The sequence below is a fragment of the Uranotaenia lowii genome, chromosome 2, assembly GCF_029784155.1.
Source record: "Uranotaenia lowii strain MFRU-FL chromosome 2, ASM2978415v1, whole genome shotgun sequence".
NCBI lineage: Eukaryota > Metazoa > Arthropoda > Insecta > Diptera > Culicidae > Uranotaenia > Uranotaenia lowii.
The window spans coordinates 50,538,450-50,565,336 of record NC_073692.1 but is presented as its reverse complement, the minus strand read 5'-3'; the positions used below and the strand labels follow the sequence as shown (position 1 = coordinate 50,565,336).

General features: G+C 35.9%; 2 protein-coding genes across 4 annotated transcripts in view; one reads left to right on the top strand and one right to left on the bottom strand.

Annotated features, from left to right (window-relative positions):
* LOC129745351 (ribonuclease Z, mitochondrial-like) overlaps positions 1 to 14,445 on the top strand; it is a 28,971-nt gene extending 14,526 nt beyond the window's left edge. The window contains exon 4 of the mRNA XM_055738372.1: positions 14,305 to 14,445. The gene's annotated coding sequence lies outside the window, so the exon portion shown is untranslated. The remainder of the gene's footprint in view (positions 1 to 14,304) is intronic.
* LOC129745353 (uncharacterized) overlaps positions 557 to 26,887 on the bottom strand; it is a 113,214-nt gene continuing 86,883 nt past the window's right edge. The window contains exons 6-7 of one of the 3 annotated variants that reach the window (XR_008737120.1): positions 26,283 to 26,531; positions 13,845 to 13,983 (exon numbers count right to left, since the gene is read on the bottom strand). Coding sequence is in view for 1 of the 3 variants with exons in the window: in XM_055738375.1 (XP_055594350.1) it covers positions 13,805 to 13,983 (179 nt within the window). In the remaining 2 variants the exon portion in view is untranslated. Of the gene's footprint in view, positions 13,984 to 14,598; positions 15,321 to 26,282; positions 26,532 to 26,887 lie in introns of all 3 variants that reach the window. The other 2 variants (XR_008737119.1, XM_055738375.1) reach the window with 2 other exon arrangements.

Here is a 26,887-nt window from a genome sequence, read left to right as displayed (position 1 = left end):
TGAAAAATAATCAACTTTTTTTTTTAAGTCGAAGAAATATATTGCAGAACTGGCATTAAGAAACTTTACTTTGTTTTGAAAATAAAAACTTTTCTTTACATTCGTCAAAGAAGTTGGGATGATTTTTACTGTCAAAGTGAAGACAGTGATCCGGTTTGATGGAAAAAAGGTGGAAAACGAAGGTTGATGAAGCACATTCCAAGAATTCAATCGTCATTTTGTGACGGCTCGTAGGTTGTCCTCTGGAAAGAAATGGCAAAGTTTTTTTTCTTTCCTTCACGTTTTCTTTCGTCAGCATTACAAAGTGTTGCTTTTGTTTGTCTTGCTTTTGATTGCCTAAGTCTAAGTGTTTCTGTTTGCTGCCACGAAACCACGAGTGGGCAATAAAAGTAATTACCCGGATGTCATGACATCAGTTTTCTCTCTGGATAATTAATTCATCTTATTTTGTAGATGATTCGCTTCGAATTTTTTCTTCTCTAACAGATGAGTGAAGTTTTCGAGCCTAAGTTATGGGGTTTGTGATATCTGAAGGAAAAAACGAGTTCAACAAACGTGGTTTGTATGGAAGATTTTTTAAATTTTATTTCAATATGTCAATCTGAGCGGGCGAAAAGATTTGCACAGCACAGCGAATATAGATTTCCGAATGCTCTAGATTTTTCTGGTGTTGATTTTTTTTTCTTACTCTCCTCCTCTCTCTTTCTCTGTCTCGGTCTGACATATGCAAAAAAGAGTTTGCTGTCTTGAAGTTGTGTTTTTCTTCTGTTTGGTTGTCATATATTCGGTGTTATGTAGCTTTGCCTAACGTTTACATTTTGCGCTATTAACGACAATTATTTGATTTAATAAAAGTTTTATCTAGATTTTTTTTTATTGAGAGTTTTCTTCAATGTTTTTTTGTTGTTGTTATTCACTGTTTTTTGTTTGTTTGTTTTAAATAGCTCTGAAATATGTGAATAAGTATCGTTTCAACGTGTGATCAAATCATCTGTCTTTTCTCTATAATACGATATCTGGTCACAAACATCAAAAATTTCAAATCAAATACATTTACCTACTGGGAAGTTTTTTTTGTTTGCCCTTTCCCATATATCAGCGTTATGATTTTTGCCGTTATTTAATTTTCTTCGCCCAGTAGCAGAGCGTCTGCCTGCAATCATCAATTTCGGCGTTTCCTTGTTTTTTTTTGTTTTGTGTGTTGACTTTTTGGTATGTTTTCAAACAGTTTATTTAAAAAATATCTTACAATTCAATAATATGGTTTTGAGTATAATACACAGTAATGTTGTCATGAATTTAAGTCGACGTTAGTTGGCAAGCGTAATTAGTAGACAGTTTTGGTTTAAACGAAAATCGTTTCGTGACCGATTGAATGTTTCAGCTATAAAGTGTTTTTTTTGCTGTTGTTTTACTCGTGGGTATTGTGCTTTTATCGTAAAATGTTTCTTTTTTTTCATTTGCTTCTCTGTTTAACATTATTGATGTTTTTTTATTTAATTTTCGTGACATTTCTTATGATTATGTTTCATTATGTTTATTCAGCGTTTGCATGTGATTGAGAGATTGAGTGACAGCTGAAGTGTGTATGGAATATGCAATTAACAATTCAGTTGCAATGAAAAGCGTAAGCTTATAGTTGTTGAATTTTGTTATAAACCAAACTCACTAAATGAGCGAAAGATTTCTATCTTATCGGTGACAAGTTTTATGACCGTTGTGATATAATTAAAGATATATTATATTTTATAAAAATGTGTCAAATAAGAACTTGAATTGACAATTGTGAGAATTATAAAAGTTTTTTAAAATTTGGAACATTGTTAAAAAATTATGTTAATTTTGTCAATTTTGTTGAATCAAAGCAATCGCAATATTCCTTTTAATTCAATTTAATTGAATTGCTTTAATTCAGCAGAATTATTCAACCAAGTAGGCTCACAGCACATTATAGAGTCAATTATGTACAATTTTGGCATTTTTGACAATTTTGGGATTTTATATAATTTAAACAAACCATTTATAAAATTTTCAATCTTTTGACAATTCTGGAAATTTTGGCAACTTGACCAATGTTAACTCTTTTTTTTAAATTACGACCATTCTGACAATTTCGAAAGTGTTGAAATTTTTTTTTAATTTGACAGTATTGAGAATTAAGATAATCTTGGACAATTTTGACCATTTTGAAAATTCTAACAATTTTGACGATTTCAACAATTTTGAAAAAAAAAATGTTTTGATAAAAATTTATCACGTTTTGCAATTTGACAATGTTTAATATTTTGATAAATTTGACAATTTTCATAATATTGATAAATTTATCAATTTTGGAAAACTTACACGATTTAGATTTTTTTTTTCAAATTTTGACAAACTGGACAATGTTAACAATGTGGTCATTTTTTGCAAATCAGACAATTTTGACAATATTTTCATTTTTTCAATTTTTTATGATTTTGACTATCATGGGATTTTTTCACATTTTTATGATAACTTAGACAACACTGGCAATTTGAAAACTGAGTCAATTTTAATTTTTTAAATTTAAAATATTTTGACAAATTTTGAATGTTTTGATAACTCTAAATTTATGTAGTTTGAAAATCGTAAATTTTAAAATTTATGTTTTATGAACCGAAATGGATAAGCTATATTAAATAAAATTGTAACCTTATAAACAACATGACAAAAGTTAGACACTATAGGTGGGAACGAATTTCTCATTATGTTTAAAAATAATTATCTTTTACTTTTTATTTTTCGATATTTCGGAGGACAATTTTTTTTTTTTTCGATGGTTTTCCATTAAACACTGAAAGCTGCTGTAACGAATGTCAGTTTCAAACTTGTCACCTTCACCTATAAGATAACTAATTAAAGAAATCCTGGAAAGTGAAAAGTCTTGTTGTGTTCTATTTTTTTTTGTTGTTGTTCTGGCTACGACTGCGGCGGGGGAATTCAGTTGTTGTATCCAATTTAAAATATATGTAAACCGTATAAAAAAGACTAAAAACTGTAAAACCCCATCGCTGATCGTTCTGGTGAATTAACTGACAGCAACTTGCCAGCAGCTTTGAAAGTCCAGTCGGCTTATGTTTAATCTTTTCTTCAGCAGTTCGTACAATTCGTGTCACTGGGAGATTTTGTGCAATGTTCTATATGGTATTGTGTGATTTTTCTTCTTCTTTTGGTTTGGTTCAATATAGTCGATTCGGGTTTGATCTTAAATCTAGGTTTTTTTTCTCTACATTGTAATCATTCATATAAAGATGTTTTATTTCAATGTTGCTGCAATTTTTCAATACCTACGCACTTTAAAGTATATAGAAAAAATAAATTTTATTTTCTAGGCAATTTGGAGAGCTGGTGATTGCTAGCATTGCGAAGCGATGAATGTGATGATTTTCAAGGGTGGTCCAGAAATAAAATATAGAAAAGAATCAATTTTTCGAGCACAATTAAATGAAAATTCCAGTAAAAGAGAAATAGATCACAACTAGTGGAATATGTCGTACTTTCGATGAACATATAGAAAAAAAACATAATACATAAATTTCTTCGGTATTCTTAAGTTTTATATTACAAAAGAGTTTCTTTTTACTCTTTTTTGTCCTCATTATTTGTAAGTCTGTAAGTTTGTGTAAGTTTGTAAGTATTTGTAGTCCAGAATTTGACTTTAGCTAGTTGAATCTTTGTTTTTATATTAAGTCATTCTCTCTATACTAAATTTCTGGAATTCCGTGCACCGGTCGATCAAATACGAACTTCGAAAAACAAATACTCAGATCGATTCTAAAGAATTTAACAGATTTCAAATTTTAAAAAAATCTTACTTTCAACAAATTTTACAATTTGAAACATCCTTTCAGTATTGATTGTTAAACTAAATGAAAACCTGAGAATGTCGATCAACCGAAAACACATTGAATTTAAAGATTTGACATTGTTTTAGGATCTTTTCAAAATAAAGACACAAATTGAAGAATTCGAAACAATTTTTTTCCTTAATTCACAACATAAAATTGCTAATCTTTCATGAGATAAAAATCTCGGCAACGGTTCTCGCTAACTGAACTTATGACTGAGATAATTTTGAGTAGTGTCTTCTTTCACTTTTCTAGGGCTATCCCAAAATCCACAAACCTAGATTATTTTTTCCCCTCGGAAATTTGATACTCGAAATCATAGGAAAATATCTCAAATTACACGAGATTTGTGAAGATTCCTGAGTTACTGGAAGATATCTATTCGAATCATGTGGCAATCGCTTAGTTCTGAAATTTTTTCAGAAAGTCGATCAAATGCCGGGTTCTTTGTGAAAATTAAATTAAGACTTTTAAAACTTTATACGAGTTAAAATGATTCAAATTTGTTCCCATTCGTAGGTACAACAAATTGAAGCCTGTGTGCAGAGGGTGCTGCTGAAGGTCGCGCGAGAGTAACAGCTGTTGGCGAAGGATCCACCTGCGGAGGTAGAATTGGGGCAACCCAGGGTGGCCAGATTTCTCAGATTTATCAGGGTTTGCCCGGATATTTAATACAAAAGTTAGGAAAAGTCCGGTCCTACCCGGTTGCCCGGATTTCATTGAAAAAAGAACGGACTCTGTCCGGATTCACTCACTCCATTTGCCAAGTAATACAAAAGAAAAACAAATTTTGTTCTAAAAAGTTTTATCTATGCGTCCAAAACGGAATTTTTGGAGCGAGTTTTATAAAAATAATCATAAAGGTTTTTTGGAAGCCTACAATACGATTTAAATTACGCTGATAAATGTTCACGAAAAAAAATTCTACAATTTTTTTTTTTCTTAATTTTAGTTGAGTAATTCTTGGATTTTGACTAAAATTTGCCCGGATATTGTTCGGGAGTTGGGACGACAATTTCGAAATCAAATGCCCGGATTTTGCCCAACCAAACAGATAAAATAGCCTGGATTTGTTTGGCCCAGATAGATGCTGAATATATTCTGGCAACCTTAGGGCAACCATCTGTCTGGTGGGATCGTGATCTTAAACATGTGGTTCAGTTCATGTACCGTGCCGAAAAAGCAGTATGAGGGTGGAAGGTTTTTGGAGAAATTTCATGATTCACTTAAAATTCACATTTATAATAAAAATCGGAATTTTCATGTAAATTTCGTAGGCAGTCTCGGGCCTACAGGAAAATATTAAAAATATTACCTGTACTACACAGGAAAAATCGTCTCCGAATGTACAGGCAATTGGACACTTGTTTTTTGGGTTGTTTTCTGTTCTTAAATCGAGTTGTAATTCCAGCTGTTGAATATGTTACAACGAAATATATTTTTGAGCTCAGGATTGTTTTGAAAATGATCTACTTAAAGACCAAAGGTGAAAATTGTGTTTTCGCCCATAAGATTTTTTTCACGGAAGTCGAATCCCGCTACAGTTTAGGATGTGGATTACATTGAAACAAGTTGTGCCATTTTGTTGATGGTGGTTTACTGTACCCAAAGTAATTCTTCTCATTTGATGGTTATGGATCAACACTCAGTATGAGAAACACTGTTCTAACTGACGTTTTTGGTTTCCTCGATAGTTTTCCTATTCATCTGAAGTCTGATGGTCACTCAGTTCAGTTCAAGGGTTCACATTCACACATTCTATCGAATATTTTCAACGGAGGGTAGTAAAAACCTCACACGTTATCAGAGCAAAAATGATAGTAAAAACTCTGGGCCAAAACTAGTAGTGTTTCGTTTTCTCCGCTGGCACAGGGGCAAACTTTTTCGTAATAAACAAACAAAGTTGTCACCCGGCTCGATGCATATGGTTGCTACACTCACCCTCATGCTTACTCCCAACACTGACAACTTTTACGGGGAGCAACCGCCTGCTTGAGGTTTAAAAGTTTGGGCAAAACTGGTGGACTTCTGTATGGATAAGAGCAAGTTCACTGGTGTTGGGAAAAAGTGGTAGAAATTTTGACATTTTGAAAATTTTACAATGCAAAAACGTTTTCAAGATCTTTGGGCGTTGTATTTTTTTACTGCACTGTTTCTATTTCAGCCGTATATGATAGAAATATTGTTATTTTTGCATCACAGCATGCGAAAATACAACACGTGTTGTTAGAAAAAACTTGCAGGCCACAGATTTTGAAAATGTTTTCGCATGGCAAAATTTTCAGAATGTGCGAAAAGAGACAAAATTTCTATCACTTTTTCCCAACACCAGTGAACTTGCTCTTAGAGCAAAACTCGTGGAGAACTAGGTTGCCTCTGCTAACAAACGAAAACGCTATAGGAATGTGCGATCTTCAGGAAAAGATCAATCCCCAATATCATTGCAACAAAATATGTAGTTCCATTTCAAAAATCGGACCCAAAAAATCGATCTCTACTCGGTCAATACCTACTTCGAGCGTTTCGGCTCTTGAAACATGGTGTTCATCGACTCAACGATGGGTCATGTGAGTGTTCAACAACATGAACTGTGCATTTTTGTGAAGAAGTTGTATAAGATTGGTTACACGACTCAAAGGACTGTACTAGGACAGTGGTCGGCAACCTTTTGAGTCGGAAGAGCCAAAAACGTCAAATTTTCAAAATTTCAGAGTTTGAAAGAGCCACTTAAATGATATATTGATTTTTTTAATTAGAAAAATATACATTTGAGTGATCAATGAATTGGATTTACGAAAATAACTGTCAAGCCATTTTTTTTCTATCCTGGAAACTTCTTTTAAATCTGTTTCTAATTATGACTAAGTACATGGATTCTCTTCTGGATCGACAACTATTCTCATATGGTTTGATTTTATATCAATTTTTATGCGATTGCAAATATCGCGTCTAGAGAATTTAAAATCCATATTAAGCTTAACTTGCATGATGTTTAAATGAAAGATTTGAACATACTTATATAATCAACATTCTTTTATTATTTTTTCGGCAAAGCTTTTTAAATAACAGAGTAAAAGAAAAAAATATATATTTTTTAAATATCAATCTTTCCCCAGATCTAGCTAATCCTTTCAAAAATCCAAAACATAGGGTTATATTCAAATGAAATCTATGTAGCCGATAATTTTAATCTTCAAACCTTATTCTCCTGACAACTGGTAGGATTTTCAAAATTCATTACATCAAGCGAACGTGTCTTGAGAATTTTATGCATCTGTAAAATTCAAAAATTCCTCTGCGTCCAATTGAATAAAGAATAGAATTCTATGCATTGTAGATTTATTATCAATGTTTGCTAAAGATTATTGGAATGAAAAATCTGTGGATTGACCAGTGTAAATCTGAAAAAATGTGATTTTGTAGCCTTCATTGAAAATTCGTGACAAATAATTAAGAAACAGTACATTTTAATTGTCAAAATCAGTTCAAGGATACTTTTGAAGTTTCAAAACAAAAAATAATAAAAATAAATCAACGGTGATTAACTTTTAATAAAACATGAAATAAAAATATGTTCGTTACTGAAACTTCGTTCAAAATTTGTGTGCTTTTGGTAAATATTGGTTGCAGCCATCACACTTGAAATTTTAAGTGTGTTCAAAGCAAGGTTGCCGAAAATATTTCTGTGTTTTCACGAGAAAAAGCTGACTTTCTGTGATTTTGACCAGAAATTTTGGGATGGTTTTCTGTAATAGGAACAGCATAAATTTCTTTGAAAAGTCATGAAGAAATGAGTCTTTTAACTTTTCACTTCAGAAAAATCAGTTGATAAATGAAATTAAAATTTGCTCAAAATTCTTTGGAATTACAAAGCTAAGGGCTAAAGCTCAAAATAAACATACACAAAATTCAAATCTTTTCCCACAATTCCAAAAAATTCATGCGATTTTATTTCGCTTAAATAAGTCGAAAATAGCTAAATTCGTCCAAATCGCGAATAAAACCGGAAAAACTCCGGGTCTTTTTCCTCGATATCCGGGCAATGATCTTTTTGAATTCAAATAATTAGGATAGGATTGAGGTGGAATTTTCAACATTGAAATTGTTAAACGTCATAGTTTGAAATATTTATCGAAATGGTTGATTAATTATAATACGATTTTGGGAATCGCAACTGATCAATTTTCATAGAGGGCAAAACAAGTGATTGTGAGTGTTTAAATATAAAATTTGTAAATTATAAATTAAATCTTGATCGCTGATGCTTCAAAAAGAGAGACAAGCAAAAAAAAAAAATAAGGCTTTCAAAAACGCTATTTTGCCATTTGGTCCTTTCCGTTGCTACCTACAGAGGATACAATTATAAAATTTTCTTCTGGACCCATTAAAATCTGTGTGCCAGGTCACAAGACTCTTATATCGGTTTATCAAAAATATAAATAATATTTGCGCTGTGAGCTAAAGATCCGCAGCTTTATATAGAAGGAGCCGCATGCGGCTCGCGAGCCGCAGGTTGCCGACCTATGTACTAGGGAAATAGCAACACTTGAACTTACATTGGAAATGGAAATAGAAATTTTCCGTGAAATAACCTAGTAGTATAATGTTTACATGTGCCCAAATTTTGTAACGATCAATCAAGTGGTTTTAGAGAAAACGTCCAATTGTCTTATGTGCCGCTTATGGTGTTTGTGATATAATACTGGCTATTTCATAAACACTTTTCAATTTTGGGAAAAAAAAAACCTCAAAATGAGCATGTTTGTCGGTAGGATTCAAAACAAGGTTCTGAAAATGATTTTGCGGCTTCCAGCTTGGCACAGCACCTAAGATCCTCATCGACTTGCAGATATTGAAACGATCGAAAAGATGGTCAACAACATCATCTCCAACTACAGAGGCAAATCGATGCAGTCTTCCATCGCAAAGATTCGTTCTTTTTACAATGAAGTTAGTTTTAGAATAAAGTTTAGACTTGAGTTTGTAAATTTTTTTGCTTTTTTGCAGGCTTTGGAATCGGAGGAAATTCACAGAGCCCGGGACATCCTAGAATTGACAACCGTTCATGTGAAGCGAACGCTTCGAAACGGGGTTCATCTGGAAACAAGAACCCTTTTTTGCCTGATAGCTATTCAATGGCGTCGAATAGGCTGAGGAGCTTCGAACGACGGTTCAATCAAGAACCACACCTGCAAATATTAACCAACAAATCGAACAGTATCTGGCCAAAGGTTACTGCCACAAGGCCACGAAAGAGGAAGGGTTGAATACCAATCCTTCTTCCTTGTGGTATCTTCTGCTAAATGAAGTACTGAATCCGAAGAAACCACATAAGGTGGTGTGGGATGCAGCGGCAAAGTCCCAAGGCCGTTTCCCTCAATTCATACCTGCTCAAAGGCCCTGATCTACTGGCATCTCTTCCGGCAGTCATCAGCAAATTTCGAGAGCGCCGAGTTGCCGTGGAAAGTGATATAAAAGAAATGAACCACCAGCTTACCCTGAGCTGCAGATAAGCAGGCGCAAAGATTTCTTTTCCGTTTCATCCAACTGTGTTCATCATGGATGTGGCCTCCTTCGGCGCTACTAGTTCTCTGTACTCGGTGCAATACATCAAAACCTCAACGCCCAGCAGTTCTCTACTAATTTTCCAGCAGCAGCAGCAGCCTACTGCTATGACTACTATCTGGCATGGAAGCTTTCGCGCGGGCTAAAAAGATACGTTTCATTCACTCGAATGGTAGATTCGAGATCACTAACTGGACATCTAATTCCACTAAAGTTCTTCGAAGCCTGGGTGTTGACGGTGGCTCCAGAGAGCCCATCCATTTGGAGCGAGACAAAGCGACACACTATGAACGGGTTCTCGGCATCATGTGGGATTCACAGAACGATGAATTTTCTTTTGCAGTACCTAAAAACGCAGTGGCTACTGATCCAGTAACACTGAAGAAAGGTGAAGTCCTAAGCACGGTCTGTTGGCTCCTTTTATGGTGCTTGGGAAGATGCTCATGAAGGACCTGTGACGAGCGGGTTGTGAATGGGCCCAGAAAATTGGCGGCGAGTGTTTAGAAAAAGTGACAGTGGGTCGCAATGTTTCATCTGGTCTAGGGTGTTCGGACCCAACTTTGAGTCGACGCCTTCTGATCGATTTGGCCAAATTCATTTTCACATCTTTACAGACGCTGGGGGGAAATGCCTATGGATGCGTCGCATACCTGAGTGGCACCGATAAATTTTTTTTAATTCCACTGCTCGAATTGAAGGCAGCAGATTTGGGAGAGAACCTGAGTCACGCTGTCAGGAACAATCATTCTCTTTCTATAGGCAAAACTTAGTTCTGGAGCGATTCTCAAATCGTTCTCTCCTGCAACCAATCCGATCAACGAGAATCGGTGCAATTCTGAGTCTCTTTAAGTTGACGGACTGGCGCTACTTTCCGTCCAAGTTGAGTGTAGCAGATTCACTCACCAAAAGGGGTTCTTGGTTTCGTGGCATGGAGTTCCTGTTCTTTCTCGATGCAAATACAAAAACGGAAATCAAAGCAATACACCTTTTCCACAGCGTTGAGCTTCCGAGTTGCCTTATCGACGCGACCAGATTTTTGAAATGGAATATTGTGGCGTGCGTCTTCCGGGTTATATCCAACTGTCGGCGTAAGGTTGCTGGCAAAAACATCGATACTGTCCTGACGACTCCGAAGCTTAAAAGGGTCATCAATATCGAAATTCCGTATGCAGTGGTTCCGTTGCAGCAAGACGAGCATCTTCGAGCTGAAAATGTTCGCTTCAGGATGGCCCAAAGTGAGATCTACGAAATCAAAAGACTGAAGCGGAATGCAGATTTACCTTTCCTAAATTGGTTGCCGTTCGAAAAATCGAGTCCTCTCTTCAAGCTAGTTCCTTTGATTGACGCAGATGGTGTGTTGAGGTTGTAAGATAGTTCCCGATTATTTTTCCAAAATCCCTCTGTGTTATGGATTTTTTTTGTTCTACAATACCACGAGAGATTTGGCCCCGGATATCGAGGAACGGTGAAGAACGAAAGCAAGCAACGTTTTGTGATAAGCGGTCTCACCAACTCGATAAGACGATCCGAGAGAGGCTGCGTGTGGTGTTAGATCCGAAAATGCCGAAGAATCCCAAAATGGCTGCACTACCCGTGCAAAGAATAACACCTTTCAAACGGCCTTTTACTTTCGTTGGTCTTGACTATAAATATGTTTCCAGTTGAAGTCGTCGTTGATTGCCACAGAGAAAAACGCTGGATCGTGGTGTTCACATGTATGGTTGTTTGGGCGAAGCTACCCACAGTCTTACCGCGTAATCATGCATAATAGCGATGCGCCGTTTCATCAGCCGTCGAGGTCTCGCCTCTTAATACTTCTCAGACAACGGTATGAACTTGCGAGGAGCGAGTAAGGAGATAATCCAACAAGTGCGAGAGATTGACAATGTATGGCGCCGACAAATTTACGACTGCTATCACTAGTTGGCACTCCATCTCCAAGTGGGATGAGTCATGACATCCTTAGACGACGGACGTCGATTGATAGATGAAATCCTGCGGACTACGTTAGCTAAAACTGAAGACATGATCAACAGCCGGCCCCTTACTCTTGTATCTACGGATCCAGTCGTAGGTGCATTTTGTCCTAATGTCTTCCTGCGTGGTTCAGATCTCAACGAGCCGTATGAAGTGATCAAACCTACCAACCCTACAGAGGTGCTTCGGGATGTTTTCAAGAGATCGCAGCAGCCGGCCGACAAGTTATGGAAGCGGTGCACAAAAGAGTACGTGCCGACTGCCAACCAGCGTTCCAAGTGGTTATACGAAGCAGATCCTCTTAAGAAAGGAGATCTCGTGTATGTAGTAGACGGAAATCGACGCAAGGTCTGGGCATGAGGAACCATCGTACAGCCCATCAGTATGTCAAGCACTGGTGGTCAAGCACTGGTGGTCAAGCATCAGGTAAGATCGTTAGAGATCGATGGTGTACGGAAAGTGTTCAAACTGTGGGTCCAGAGAGTGCCGCTCATCATGCAACATTCAAAACTAACGATAACTCTGATCCAGTGGCTCCAGAGAGTGGTTCCGAACCAGGTTTACGGGTGGGGGACTGTTGAGCGTGTAATAATTGTGTGATTCGGCAACCCTGTCGGAAAGTGAGCCGGAGGTCGGCGATTGGTGATGGAGAGTAGTATAAACAAAAAATATAAGGAACAATCATCGTAAAAATCGTAAAAATGGTTTCAATCATTTTTACGTTCATTCAAATTTTAGCTCACCGTTTGATCATCTAGGTCTCCTTGAACGATGTTACCATATAAACTTTTGTCGAACAGTTGATTTTCAGCTGTTTTGAGGGTCTCCGAAGGGGACTTTCCTGTTTCACAATCGCGTCCACAAATGTTGGTCGATGGATATTCTTCACTGGACGCTATGTCTCTAGCCACTAAACAGATTGTCACAAAATGCACGTATAAATAATGCACGTAATTACATTACTAGGTAATTGCACTTAAAATTTCATCAATTTTCATCTATGCATTTAAACGCTACTCATAAAAACGTTGCATTTTTTTTTTTGAGTGAAATCCTTATTATCCAGAAGATGCCACAAAAACCTTTTCCTAAGATGCGAAAGAGGTTTCGCTTGCTTCAAAATTCAAAGAGTAAACAAAGTTGTTTTTAATTTTAGATGTCCCGAGAAATATGCAGAACGACTATAAACCTTCAGCTTGTCATCAGAGATCCATGCCAAAAATTCGGTAGTTCATTGCTGAAAGTAGGCTTTGATAAAACAGAACTTCGAGCACTTAAAAACAAAACAAAACAACAAATAATTGGTATTGGTCGGTGTAGGGATGAGATGAAGAATATACAGAAAATAAATCAAATTTAATTAGGAGTAAAATAAAATAATAGTTGTATTCGGCAACACTGTAGATGAATAAAATAAAATAAATTTCTATGAGAACATTTGCTATTTTGGCAGCACTTGACAAACAAACAAAACAAAGTCAGTCATTGATCTATTCTTGCGAGCGACAGACGTGTTCAAGTGAATCTCTGAATTGAGATTCGTAAAATCACGACAGTCGGTAGTTTTTCACACGAAGAGTATTTTCAGGCTTTAAAGCAGTGATTGTGAAGCCATTTTGCCAATGACTGGGTAAACATATTTAGAGTTCGATCAATTGCAAATCATACTGAGTAGTGTGGTAAGGTGGTGTGGGTCCTATCGCTTTCGATGGATTGAAGTTACTCAAAATTTTGAGAACCCTTAGACTATGGTAAGTCGTATGTCGTAGTTCGACATTGCTTTAAAAAAGTAATCAGCACAGTTTGACGATTGTAAACTGTTCACTTACACACTGCGAAAAAGGTCGGCATAGGGCATATACTTCAGCAGACTCTTAGACGCATCCTGTCTCGCGATCTTGATTCGGTGCAGATGATCGAACGGTATTGAACTTTCATATCTTTATTATCACCAAAAAAATGCTCCAGTTGAAAATTTTGCATGCCTGTTTTTCTTCAACTTTTGGTTGTTGAAATTGAACACAACTCCAAGTAAATAAAATAACATACAATTTGTTACTAGTGCAGCTTATTTTGCCCAGTAGAATGGTAAAATTCTCTCTAATTAAATCAATATTTTTGAAAACTCCCACCAATGAAACTGAAATTGGCAAGATATTTGATCGACCGGATTGATTTAAACAGATTTCGTCATAAATCTTAAACGATGAATGCGCCATTTTCTTTTTGCACTTCCTAGAGAATGTTTATGAGTGAATATAGAAAAATGAATTTCGGATGCTAGGTATAGTAGCTTGGGGATTATTGATGAGCACCGAAACATCATCCTCGTCGTCTCCTATCTATGGGGCGGGTGCTGCTTGCATGTTGTTACTCCTCTGCACTGCTTTTACTTAAATATCCGTCATGTGGATGGCTCCGGTGTGGCCATTGCCCAGCAGCAGCCGCTTATCGTTATCGACACCCGGAGGAGATTGGCCAGCATTCCGGGAGTAGTAATCTGCTGGATCGCCGTAACTGCTATCCTCTTCGAGGATTTTCTCCAACAAAATCTCACCGGAAGCTCCCAGCACTGAGGGATTGTCGTTGTAGTTGGCATGCAACAGAGGAAGAAAAGAGAAGGATTAGTTATTGATGACAGTGACAAACGATGAATGGGGGCGTGCTTACAGCAACAACAAAGACAACGGTTTGAAAACGAATCAATTTTGAGATCTGCACACATCGATACAATCAATTCGAAGTTTAAGTTTCAATAACGGAAATACTGAGAACAATGACAGTGCAGTGCAAACTATAAAACGAACAATTCTACCTATTAAAATCTTAAAACCCAAAACCTAGAAATACCAACCGCCGCCAAACATGATTTAATTTACATTTTATTTTACAGGTTATCATAACTTTTCGAAAACGCTCTGCATGGAAGGAACAGCTCCGTCAAAAGCAAAAACGAAAATGAACACAAACAAACCGCCAAATAAGAACTGCCTGAATAAGCCAAACTAAATAAAAATACAAATCCAAAAAAAAATACAAGTACAAAATAAAACACAAAATTTGAAGCCAGTATTCAAGGAGAGTTAAAGTTTCAAGAACTGAACGGTGGAGAGGAAGATAGTAAAAATGACATCGATAAGGTAAATACAGAGAAAAAGTTTGTAACACGGACAGGAATGGAACATACCGAAATTAGCGTACAGTATTTGTTTCGTGTTATTGTTTTCATTCAAGGGTAGGATGAGATTTCATTCATAGTTTACAGACTAGATAGCTAGTGAGTGGGTTAGAATTTTTGACCCGTTTAAGATTCGTTTTAGGTTCTTTTTTTTTTTGTTAATTTTCGTCCGGATACTGTTGATGTGTGTGAGTTTGAGTGACTTTGACTATCCTAAGAACATCGTTTAACATTGATCCGAATCCACTAACATCGATAGGTTTGGTTCAGATTTCGATATTACATTGAAACATGTCGCCGGGTAGATGCTCACACTTTTTTTTCCGTTGTTAAAACGACCTTATGCTTAGTTTGTACTCTTTGGTAGTGATTGCTTTTTCATTATGTCGATTATTTATTTGGTAGGAGTAGAAGCGCTATTCAAGTTTTCGTTAGTTGTTAGTACGTTGTAGGGTTATCTGTAGTTTAGGTTAGTAGCTGTTCGTTTGATGGGTTGTTTTCGTTTAGGATTAAAACTTAACATATCGAATTTAGTAGTTGCCAAGAATTACAACAACTATTTAGGTGGCGTTCGGACGCGGTTTGGTGGACACACCTTTTTTTGCGTTTATTCGTTTAGCAGAAAAATGGAACGGTACAACGGACAACGACGACGTGGTGGTAAAAATATCACATCAATATCTCAAGTTGTGGTTTATAGTTCACGAGGGGTATGACAGATACCGTAGACACTGGGGAATAGAGAGAAAGAGAGAAAAGGCAGAACGTTGGAGGGAGAGAAGAAAGATATGAGAGGGGGCGGTAGAAAGAAGGGAACACCGGTTCAGAAAAAAAAGATTCAGTGGGTTTGGAAACTAAATAAAATAAATAAAAACATTTAACTGAACTGAAAAATTGCAAATAATAGAATATGGCTTTTCTTGTCGATATGAGATGATTTATTCTTGTAAGAAGTCGGTTTAGAGCGGTCGGATGTTGGCAAATAATAAATATACATTAAGAAAAGTACTTCCAAACAAATCAATTTTTCACACTACCGTGTTCTATTTTATTTTCGGAAAATATTCGTATACGAATAAGGCGCCCTATACACAGTTTTTAAATGAATCGTTAATTACAAGATCATTCCCATCGCTTTGGCTAATATCGCGAGTCACTCCGGTTATAAAACTAGCTTTCGAAAGAAGAAAACTACAGAGAAGTGGCCATACTCTCAGCTGTGCCATAATCTTTAGAAATTAATGATCCAATGTTTATTTCCAATCGTAGAAAAGAGTGAGCTGGTAATTATGGGGCAAAACATTCGTCTTATAATATTAGTAGCCAAGTTGAATTTCACCGGTGGCTCCAGAGAGTTGAAGATGATCGTGTTTCAATTAACCCTCATCCGTCCTAAAAAAAATTACCCGATCCAGTCCCTGGAGTGTCAATTTGGCACTCCTGACTAAAACCAATATATTTATCTCTCTTGTTTGCCAATAGTTTTTTACAATCTGTAGTTTTGAAAACGTCGTAATGAATTGATATGAAATTGACTGTATAGCTTTTTTTACGAAAATCTTGCGTGAATATACTCAAAATCCAGTGTAAAGTTGATTTGAAGTGCAAGAAAATCTAACAGAGTTCAAATGGAAAAAAGTTAGTAAAACTGCTACCTTTGTGAATTCTTCAAAATGTCTGTGTTTCATATTTTGACAATCTTAAAATGCAAAAACGTGCCAAATTATGTCAACTTCCCAATCCTCTTTTCAAAATTTATCTGGTGTGACTTAAACGATTTTGATTTAGTGAAAGGTACGGGTTTTATACCACTTTTTTAAAAAAAAATTTGTGGTCATGACCTTAAAAAAATTTTAAAAAAATATATCCGTATGTGCAACGTATATCTTCTAACTTAAGCTAACTCGGATACTAAGTGATTTTTTTTTCTTGAGCATTCCGTAGCTGATCTACAGTGTTATTTCCGAAGCATGTATTTTTCTTCAATTTTGAATAACGGTAAACTGCAGTATTGTAGATTAATAATATCTGAGAAATATATTTGAGTTACATTACGTTATTTTGTAAAAATCGGTTGAGAAACAAGAGAGATGTAGTGGTTTTAAGCCCAGATTGTCAAATTGACACTTAAGGTCTGATTAGAAAGTTTTTTGTTGACTTCCAGGGTGCGTCCATAAAAAAGTTATGATGCAAAATTAAAAATTTAAAGAATTCATTGAGGGCCCTCGAAGATTTTTTTTTTATTTGGATGCACCCGAATAAAGTTTCAAGCCACCAAAGTGTCATATTGACACTCAAGAGTGGATTAAGGTTAATATACTTCACAGTAGCACAAGGGTGACCAAGTTTTCCAACGGAAAAAATATCTTTGATTTTTTTCCCATGATTGATCTGCCGATGGGTAGTTTGTGTTAAATAAAAGAAAAAAAAATATTTGCATGCATTCGGGGGTCTTAAAAATTCAAAGTTTCATAAAAAAAATACATTTCCTTCTGGTCACAACTTTCAAAATAAGGATCGTTTTCTAAAAATCTTGATCACCCATCTGTAGCCTTGTAAAGCATTGTAAACTTGGTATGAGCTTTGAAATTTGATTTCCGTTCCGATTTCCAGCGAATCTACCAATCAAGCCTCTCTAATAAAATAAATTAAATTAATTTAAGATTCCCGTGTGGCTCCAGAGAGTGGAAATATTTTTTTTAAATAATTTATACTTGATTTTGTACCGATTCCATGAATTATAAGTAGCATTCAGTGTATACAACAAACCGACGTTTTTTTTTTATTACGATTATAATATTTCTATGGCATTTAGAAGAGATTAATTCTTAGTAGAAATTGAATAAAATAATTGAAACGAAAAGTTGGATAGATAAAGCAAGTTTTCTTTTTTTAAAAACGAGCTTATAATTCAACTTATAGTTCATGTTAAATCGACACAAATTAGATTTCGATTATTGAAATAAATTATTTTCAATCTCTGGAGCCACTAAGTGAATCAAAATTTGAAGCTCATCGCTCAAAAATTAAAATGCTACAGTGAAGTATACTGACTTAAACACGCTCAACTTCACTCTGTGGAGCCACCGTCAAATTGAACTTCAACGCTAACTTCACAGATATAATTTGTTGAGTATAAAACTTAGTTCTATTCAAGAATTTTTACAAAATTCAAAACAAGTGTTTAAATGAGCACATGTTCGGAAACTACAGTTATAGATCATCACGGAAATCAAGGCTTAAATCAGCGTTTGAATTTATAAAAAAGCGAAAAACTAAGTACCGATCACTGAAATTTTCAACAGATTTGTCTCTGAGAGGCGAAAAGTGTTGCCCAGCAATCAGCCATGTAAACTAAACGTCAAACAATACATTCTTGCTAGTTCCAGAGCTCGTAAACTTTATAGCCGGTGTCGAGCCAATGCGAGAAAAAAAAGTTTGATTGATGACACAACTTTTGAAAAAAACTATGATCGTGGCAATATCCCTAGCAGAATAAAGTTTATACTTGCTGGTTGTTTTACGTAAAATTTCATGATTTTGCAAATTTCTGTACCTGTGAAAAAACTAAATTAGAAAACAAAATTACGAAAACTTTAGTTTCAGATGTTTTCAAAAAGAGTAGGGGAGGAGTGGGCTATATGCGCCTATTAAGCGGAATACTGATTTAATCAAATATTACATCGAATATGTTTACAAAAACTATATACACATGAGCAGACATCTGTTTTCTATACATTGGAGTAATTTTTTTGTTGAAATCTGCTTCCGTTTTCGAGAAATTGATTTTATTAAAACTGTTGTCAAAATTGCCGAACCTCAAACAGTGCGGGCTAAACGCGCCTATTTTTGTTTTAGGTAAAATTTTTGTTTTTTGGCAAAACTTCCGTATAATATTATTGGAAATGCTAGAAACTGATAACTTCCACACGACAAAGCTGAAGCTTTATAAAAATCTATGTCTTTTATAACTTTATGGAATAAACAAAATTTAGGGTTGCCATCCTATGGAGGAATTTCATTCCTACGATAAATTTTATCAAATCTGTTTTGAGATCTTCGATTTGCTGTTAGGATCTTAATTAGAGCTTAGATTTTAAGTTTTAATGATTAAAATCATATATTTATTCTATTTAACCTGTTATTTTAGGGTAGCGGCATTTTACAAACATGATGGGGGCATACAAAAACACTCTCTTATTCCACTTTCCCATCATTATGAAACCATCAAAAAAGCTTAAATTTGTTTTACTTATAAGGTTCATTTGAATAAGAAACAAAAACCACCCAACTTTTTGTTTTGAGCTTCTTTACGTATAATTTTCAAAAGTCAAAATATTACATCATAAGGTATCAAAACCTTGTATGAATTTTTAAATTTTTTTGAGTTGGTTTATTCATAAAATTCTACCTGGCCTTATGTTCAAAGCGTATTGGATTGATTAGATATGATGTCTTGTCAGCCATTTCGTCAAACGGCCGTAGGGTCATTTTACCCGATAGGCCCATTTAGGAAACCTTTCCCCTAGTCTTGTTTCAAAACTAGGCATATTACGATCTGCACTAATCGAGGTAACTTTTAACTGAATCTTCTGGTGATTCTTCTACGGGGTTGTTAGGTTTTGCCAGCTCAAATTACAGAAAAAACATGTTTTAGTGGCACAAAAATCACCAAGTCTTGTTAAATTTGAAACAGCGAGATCCACCATTTTCTGCAAACAAGAAGTTTTGGTAAAAAAAAAATGCGGAAATTGAAGAAGATGGATGTAGTCACCTAAAATACAGATTGGACAAAGATTTATTGGAAAAAAATGAACAATATCATTGATTGAAATCAGTGCTGATTTTTAAGAGTTTTGTTGTCTTATTTCGGCTTCAACTTTAGAAGGAAAACGAGATGTTACAACCAAGGTTGCCGAAAAAAAATTCTGTGTTTTTACGATAAATAATTCTGACTTTCTGTGATTTTACCCAAAAATTCTGTGATGGATTTCTGTGATGCTATTTTCTTGAATTTCATAGAAAAATCATGGTAAATTGGGTCTTTTTCACGTTTTAGTTGGGCAAAATTAATTACCATTAGTAATCTTATCATACTTTTCTAATTCAGAGTAAGAAATCTAAATTTGATACTGTCCAAAAACATTATAATTTCGGAAATCCATTCGAAATTTGAAAATTCTGTGAAATCTGTGAAAACTTCAAAATTCTGTGTTCTGTGACACATATTCTGTGATGAAAATTTGCTAAAAATTCTGTGGAAATACAGATTTTTATGTGATTTCGGCAACCTTGGTTACAACTTGTTGTCTAGTATTTTACCCCTGAATGTATGCAGTACCCTTATGCTTTTTTTAAAAACATTTTGGACAGAAAAAGTGGAAAATTTAATTCGAACAAAATAAAAAATTACCGCCATTGGTGCTTTATGCGTTATGACCTCAAAAGTATATCAAAAAATATAAATTTTCAAACGTTTTCATTTGAACTATTATTCAAAAAAAAAATGGTTGCAATGCAACTTACCCCTTTTTCTTAGTAGAGTGAAAATCGCTTGTTTTTGTAAATTTAAAAATAACTGGTGAAACTGCTAATGTTCCATCATTCTTAAAACTTTTGATGTACAAACGGTATGATTATTTTGGAAGCCATTGAAAATTTTCAACCTTGAAATACATACAAGCGAGAGAAGGATTTTGGAATCCGAATGTTTGAGGTTCGATCAAAAAAAAAACTAAAAACATGTTTAGGGACCCTTGAATTTAATGTATCGTATTCGGACTTTTTTTTGTCTTTAGTAAAATATGCATGAGATTCAAATTCGGTTTTCAAAACTTTATTTGAGCCGTGGGGTTAGGTTTGGACCCGTGCCAAACAAATTAGCAAAACAGAAACTTATTGATACCAAAATTGCCAACTTCTCATACATTTCTTTTTATTTTTGTAGTAAATTTGTTCAGTATTGTCTCTTCATTTGTCGGAGGTACAAATTCAAACCCATTGATTGCTGGCAGCATTATATTGAATAACAAATCAATGTCAAGCTTTGGTATGTTTGAATTACTACATAGCAACAATTAAGTGTACTGCAAATAGAAAAAAAAAACTGATAAAAAATTAAGTCCTGCAATATAATGATAGATTTCATTAAAAATTTCACACAAATTTCACAATTTAGGCCCATTTCGACTCAATTTCATAAATCATTACAATGAAAAAAAAATCTATCCATATTTCCATATTCCTTCCATAATGTTAAATTAGAGAATTGATTGAAGTTTGCATAGAGAGCTACAAGACCTCAAATGTTGAGCTCTCTGCTAAATATAACAAATATCAAATAAATACCTGAATAACACAAAATAACCCCTCTAAGAATTTTATGTTCGACATAAATCTTCTGTGAAAAAAAACAGGTCGTTACCCGTAATATCACGGTATATTTTATTACATATTAATATTTTTCACTCAAATTTCACAAATAACAAAGAAAAAAATAACCTGTTATTTTTAACAGGTTTCAGTTGCTTCATGCGGTTCTATGTCATATTACAGAATAAGCTTAAAATACCAATTTGAATCCGCAATAGGTTTCAATTTCCCGATTCTTTCAAGTATTTTGTGTGATATGTTAAGTTCGAAAATGTATTAAAATGTTTATAGAGAGCTTCGAGACCTCAACGTAGAGCGCTCTATTCAATATAACTAAAATCTTATAAAAAAAATAATAGGTATAGAATAATCATTCGCAGGAGCAAGGTTGCCAAAACAAAACCATAGAAAAATCTATATTATTATTATTAAATCAACAGATCATATATTGATCCAAATGATATTTAAAAATTAAGAGACTAACTACAAATATAAATCTACACTGAACTTAGAACACTAAGAATTCTTCTTCGGAATACAATCTTCGAAACGTCAAAATCAAAATGCTCTGAGAAGCGGTTAAAAGTCTTGATGACGCCAATTATTGCAGAGTTGGCCCCGTAATTGTTTAGTCTAACAGGAACGAAGATCTGAAGATCCCGATTCCTCAAACCACGAGGTCAGACGCTAAGTGGAAGAACTTCCAAAAGTGCGGGAGAGTCGATTCTTGATGTAAGCAGATCAGCGACGAAAGAAGCACGAGTGGCGGTCCTGCGGGCTTGCACCGTGTCGATGTCGATTAGGCGGCAGCGGCTTTCGTAGCTGGGAAATCGAAAAGAGTCTTGCAAGTTTATGTGTCGAAGAGCATACCTCAAAAAACGTCGTTGGATGGCTTCGATGCGATCAGAACCGTTTTGATAATATGGGCACCAACCGCAGAAGCATATTCGAGAATCGATCGAACGAGACTGCAGCAAAGACTCTTCAGGCAGTAGATGTCCTTAAAGTCCTTCGTCAAGCGGAAAAAAAGACCCAGGAGGCGTTCTGGAGGCTTTGTCAACGATATAGTTGGTTTGATTCTTAAAATTCAGCCGCGCGTCGAGGATCACACCAAGATCTTTCACGTGTTGAGCTCGAGAGATTGCATCGTTTCCAAGGAAATAAATGGCTGAGAACGGGCGTCGTTTGCGGGAAAATGATGTTACTACACATTTATTACGGTTTAAAGGTAGGCGATTGGCATCAGACCAGGAGGCAATGAGGTTGAACTGGTTCTGCAGGAAGTTCACATCTTTGGAGCCATTAATAGAGTAGTACAGTTTCAAGTCGTCGGCATACGCCAATTTTGGTCCATCGAGGAGTTGCAGCACGTCGTTGAAGTAGATTAGGAATACTAATGGCCCTAAATGACTTCCCTGAGGCACGCCTGATGAAGCTGAGAACTGCCTGGAAAAACAGTTACCCGTACGAACTGTCAATTTACGTCCAGTAAGGTAACTGCGGAACCAGCCAATAAGAGATCCACAAAATCCTAAACGCGCGAGCTTTCCGATGGCAATATCATGGTTCACCTTGTCGAATGCGGCAGACAGATCGGTATAGATGGCATCAGTTTGGGATTTCTTTGCAAAACTTTAATGCACATACGAGGTAAAGGTTATTTATTTATTTATTTAAGTCTTTGACTGCTGCCATACAGACCGAATATTAAAATTAACTTATGTTTAAACTAAAACTATGTTAAAACTAGGGAACGTTACGTATTGCACATTTAAACATTGATTTGGATACATTGAAGTCAAACAAGTGTGAAACATCGTTGAAGACTTGACAACATCGATTCAGCGGGTGGTTTTGTCCAAAAACTGTTCTGTTTCTAGGTAGCCAAAGGGTGGTTTGATTACGCAAACGGCGGGCTGGGGCGTGCAAACTCAAGCTTTGGAGCAATTGTGGACAGTCTATAGCGTTTGTCAGGATGTCGTATACAAACATTCGCTGCAAATATGTTCTTCTTTGGCCTAGGGACGGTATAGACAAAAGAGCACACCTTTGTGGGTAGGGTGGTAGCCTTACAGGGTCTCTCCATGGCAGTTGACGCAACGCATAACGAAGAAATTTTCTCTGAATTCGTTCGATTCGTTCGATATGGACAGAGTGGTAGGGTGCCCAAACTGGTGCCGCATACTCCAAGACACTTCGCACCAAAGAGCAGAACACTGTCTTGAGAGCGTATGGGTCCTCAAAGCTCAAAGTATTTCGTCGCAGGAATCCAAACAGAGCGAAGGCTTTAGCTGTTGTTGTTGCGATATGCTGATTAAACGAGAGTTTCTGATCAAAGGTTACTCCAAGATCCTTAATTGTGACAACTCTTTCGAGCGGAGTGTCACCAAAAGCGTAATCGAAGACCAAAGAATTTCTGGTTCTAAAAAAGCTGATGCACTTGCACTTATCAGCGTTTACTTCCATTCCATGTTTTCCACACCATGCGAGAAGTCTGTTAATGTCTTCTTGGAGGGCAGCGCAGTCCACTCTTGAGTCAACGATCCGGTAGATTTTCAAATCATCTGCGAACAGTAGTTTTGGCGATTGAAGGACGGTTGCTAAGTCGTTTATGAAAATCACGAAAATAAGTGGTCCTAAGTGACTACCTTGCGGAACACCAGACGGCATAGTAAACATAGTGGAGTGAACTCCACGGATATTTACGAAGCCTTGACGATTAAGCAGGTAAGAGTGCAACCATTTGCTTACCCATTCAGGGAAACCATAGCGTTTTATTTTCTCCATCACGACCATATGAGGTACTTTGTCGAAGGCCTTGGCAAAGTCGACGTATATTGAGTCCACTTGCAGTTTTTTATCAGTTGCAGTATGCAAGTCACTGGCATAGCACATCAAGTTGGTCAACGTTGATCTCTTCCGGATAAAACCGTGCTGGACTTCGGCAAGTATCGGAGTAGCTGCTGAATAGAGCCTTTCGTACATCAAAACGTCAAGCACCTTTGAAAAGCAGCAGAGGATTGAAATTGGCCGGTAGTTCTCCACACGATGCGCATTCCCAGACTTATGAATCGGCGATATAGAAGCGGTTTTCCAATGGCTAGGAAAAACACCTTCTGAGATTGATCGGTTGAAAATTAAACGAAGCGGTGTTGCAAGAGATACAGCTAATCTCGAAACCAATGACGATGGAATGCCATCTGGACCTGGACCTTTCGATGGATCGAGCGAACTGAGTACGTTTAACACTTCCTGATCGGTAAATAGAGGTTGTGGGAGCCTGACGTCGTAGTTCGGTAGAGTTCCAAAATAGGTATCAGCGCAATCAGGATTAGACGAGCTATAAACACTGCTGAAGAATTCCGAAAATAAATCAGCGGATTCCCTGATGCTACTCGAGATGCGTCCATGAAACGATACAGAAAATGGAATCGTATTTTTGAGGCGGCGGCTGTTCATAAATTTCCAAAAACTCGATGGATCTTGCTTTACGTTGCGTTCGATGTTTAAAATGTATTGTTTAAAGGCAGTGTTTCGCAGGGTTGAGCACTCAACTTCTAAACCAGATAGGATAGTCTTGTTATGATCAGATTTATCCTTGAAGTAACGATTCCGGGCTTTCCGAACTAAGTTGCGGCTTCTACGAAGTTCTGAGTTCCACCAAGGGAACTTAAACGGCTTATGTCGGTTTGGTCGTCTGGGAGGGGTGCACTCACGAAGTATACCCCAAAGGTGGTCATAGAATATGGAAAGAGCACTGTCGATATCCAGATTGGCAAAAGTAGAGATCCAATTTGTTTCTGCTAACGATTCTATCGCACGATCGGTATCACAGTGCATAAAATCTAATTCACAAGATACGGGGTGAACTATTTCCATACTGCATGCTCCGTAAGGATTGTCAATTAATAAAATTGAAGGGTGATGATGTCGATCAGTTTTTAAAATGGCGTGTGGTGGGTTTACAATTTCTGCTGGTGTTTTGAAACAAGATTTTTTTTTTGTTTCGATTATAGATTTTACCATCTTTATGAAATTCGCGAAATTATTGAAAAACTTATCCGGTACAACTGTGTTTGATGTTTACTCTTGGGTTCGAACTCACAGACATCGGCTCAGGAGGCAAATGACTTGCCAACTGAGCTTGTCACAAGCCCTTTAAAACAAGAATGAAAATAAAATTTGAAAGGGTTTGCTATAGCAGTTTAACGATCAAGTTTATATCGCCCGCTTCTATTAAAACATAATTTAAAAATGCGACTGCTTTAGAATTTTACTCTCTGGAGCCACTAAGAGAAAGTAGTTTTTGGAACTCATTGCATATAAATATTGGAGTAGCTCCAGTAAATCGTTTACATCGAGCATATTGTCAAATCTATTTAAAATGAACCATTTAATTATTACCAATTGATTGCACCATACACAGATAAATTGACACCTTACTTACGATGTTAACTTTTATAGTAGCTCAGATGCCAATATGCTGTTTTCTTCCTCCTTTTTATTTTTTCAATTTAAATCGAGCTCTGTTACGCCTTTTTATAATGTTTCAAACAGAATAGCGATCCATATCTCTGACTTGGAACAAATAAACTCTATCAGATCAAAGAAATCAATGTCGACGAGTGTAGCTAGAGGCAACATACTACCGATTTGAACAGCCGCCCTTTTATTGGATTTGATTCTTTTTGGTTCGAATATTGACATATTTTTCGTTATTTGTACTCTGAAGAAATGGAACAAATTAAATTCCAAATATTGATTTTTTTTTCAAGAATACAGTTGTCCAGGCAGTTAGATGTCATCTGTGTTGGTAATCACTTTTGAAATTTATTCTATCACCCAAAGCAAAATTTAAGAAAGAAAAGAAAAAAAAACGAACAATCTCGGTGGATTTCAAAACGTCCAAAAGCTTCAAGCTAGTGACAAGCAAAAGCACTTTCGGTGAATTTGGATGCGAAGTGAGTCGAAAGTTTTATTTTCGTTTTTTAATGTATCTGAAGACCCGCTCCCAGGGTTTTAATTAATTATGAGTTTTTCTTGATGTTTCTGGTCGAATGCCGACAACACAATAAATGTTATGCATGGATATATTCAACATAATCATTCGCAAGCTATTCACAGTGTATATATACGCATATGGAAAACTGGAGGACGAAAAAACAATCCGAACAAGCAAAATTTGGAATGGAAACACCACACTGGGTCACACGTTTGGCTTTTTTTTTCTTTCGATCTCGGGGGTACAATGAACTTCAAATTGTAACACAACAAGAAACGTACAGATATAAGTATACATGAATATATTCGAAAATACGAACCAAAAAGCGGCATTCACATCCGAATTATTAAAACCACATCAAGGATTTGGAATGTGTTTCGATTTCCAATTCGTAGCTTTATGGTACAGTTTTGTTGATTATGGGATTGGAACGAGCAAAAACTTGCCTTTTTTACGTAGTATTTTCGCAGTATTTTTTTTTCAAATATGGTTTTGGTTAGTTGGAGGGTTTTTTTTTTATAAATATGTTCTGCTGATGAACTTTTTGCTCCATTTTACAATGCGTACCCTGATGATGGTTAGTTGGATTTAGGGTCCAGTTTTATATGTTGAAGAAATTGAATCAGAAAGAAAAGTTTTAAGAAATAGAGTAAGCTGAACTAGAAACAGATGATAAAAATTGAAGCCGCCAATCAATTATGAAAAGTGAAATTTGTTCTTGATATAATTTTATTCAAGCTTCTTGCAAGTGCTCAATAGGCTCCATTTTAGGCTTTAATAGGATCGAAAACATTCCAACAGATGAATACGAAAGCGATTCGAAAAAGAAGAGTTTCCAATATGTTGGCATCGGCGACATGAAATATAGCTATGATATCATACCAAACTCAAATCGATGTCTTTTTTTGGTCATGAATGTTTATT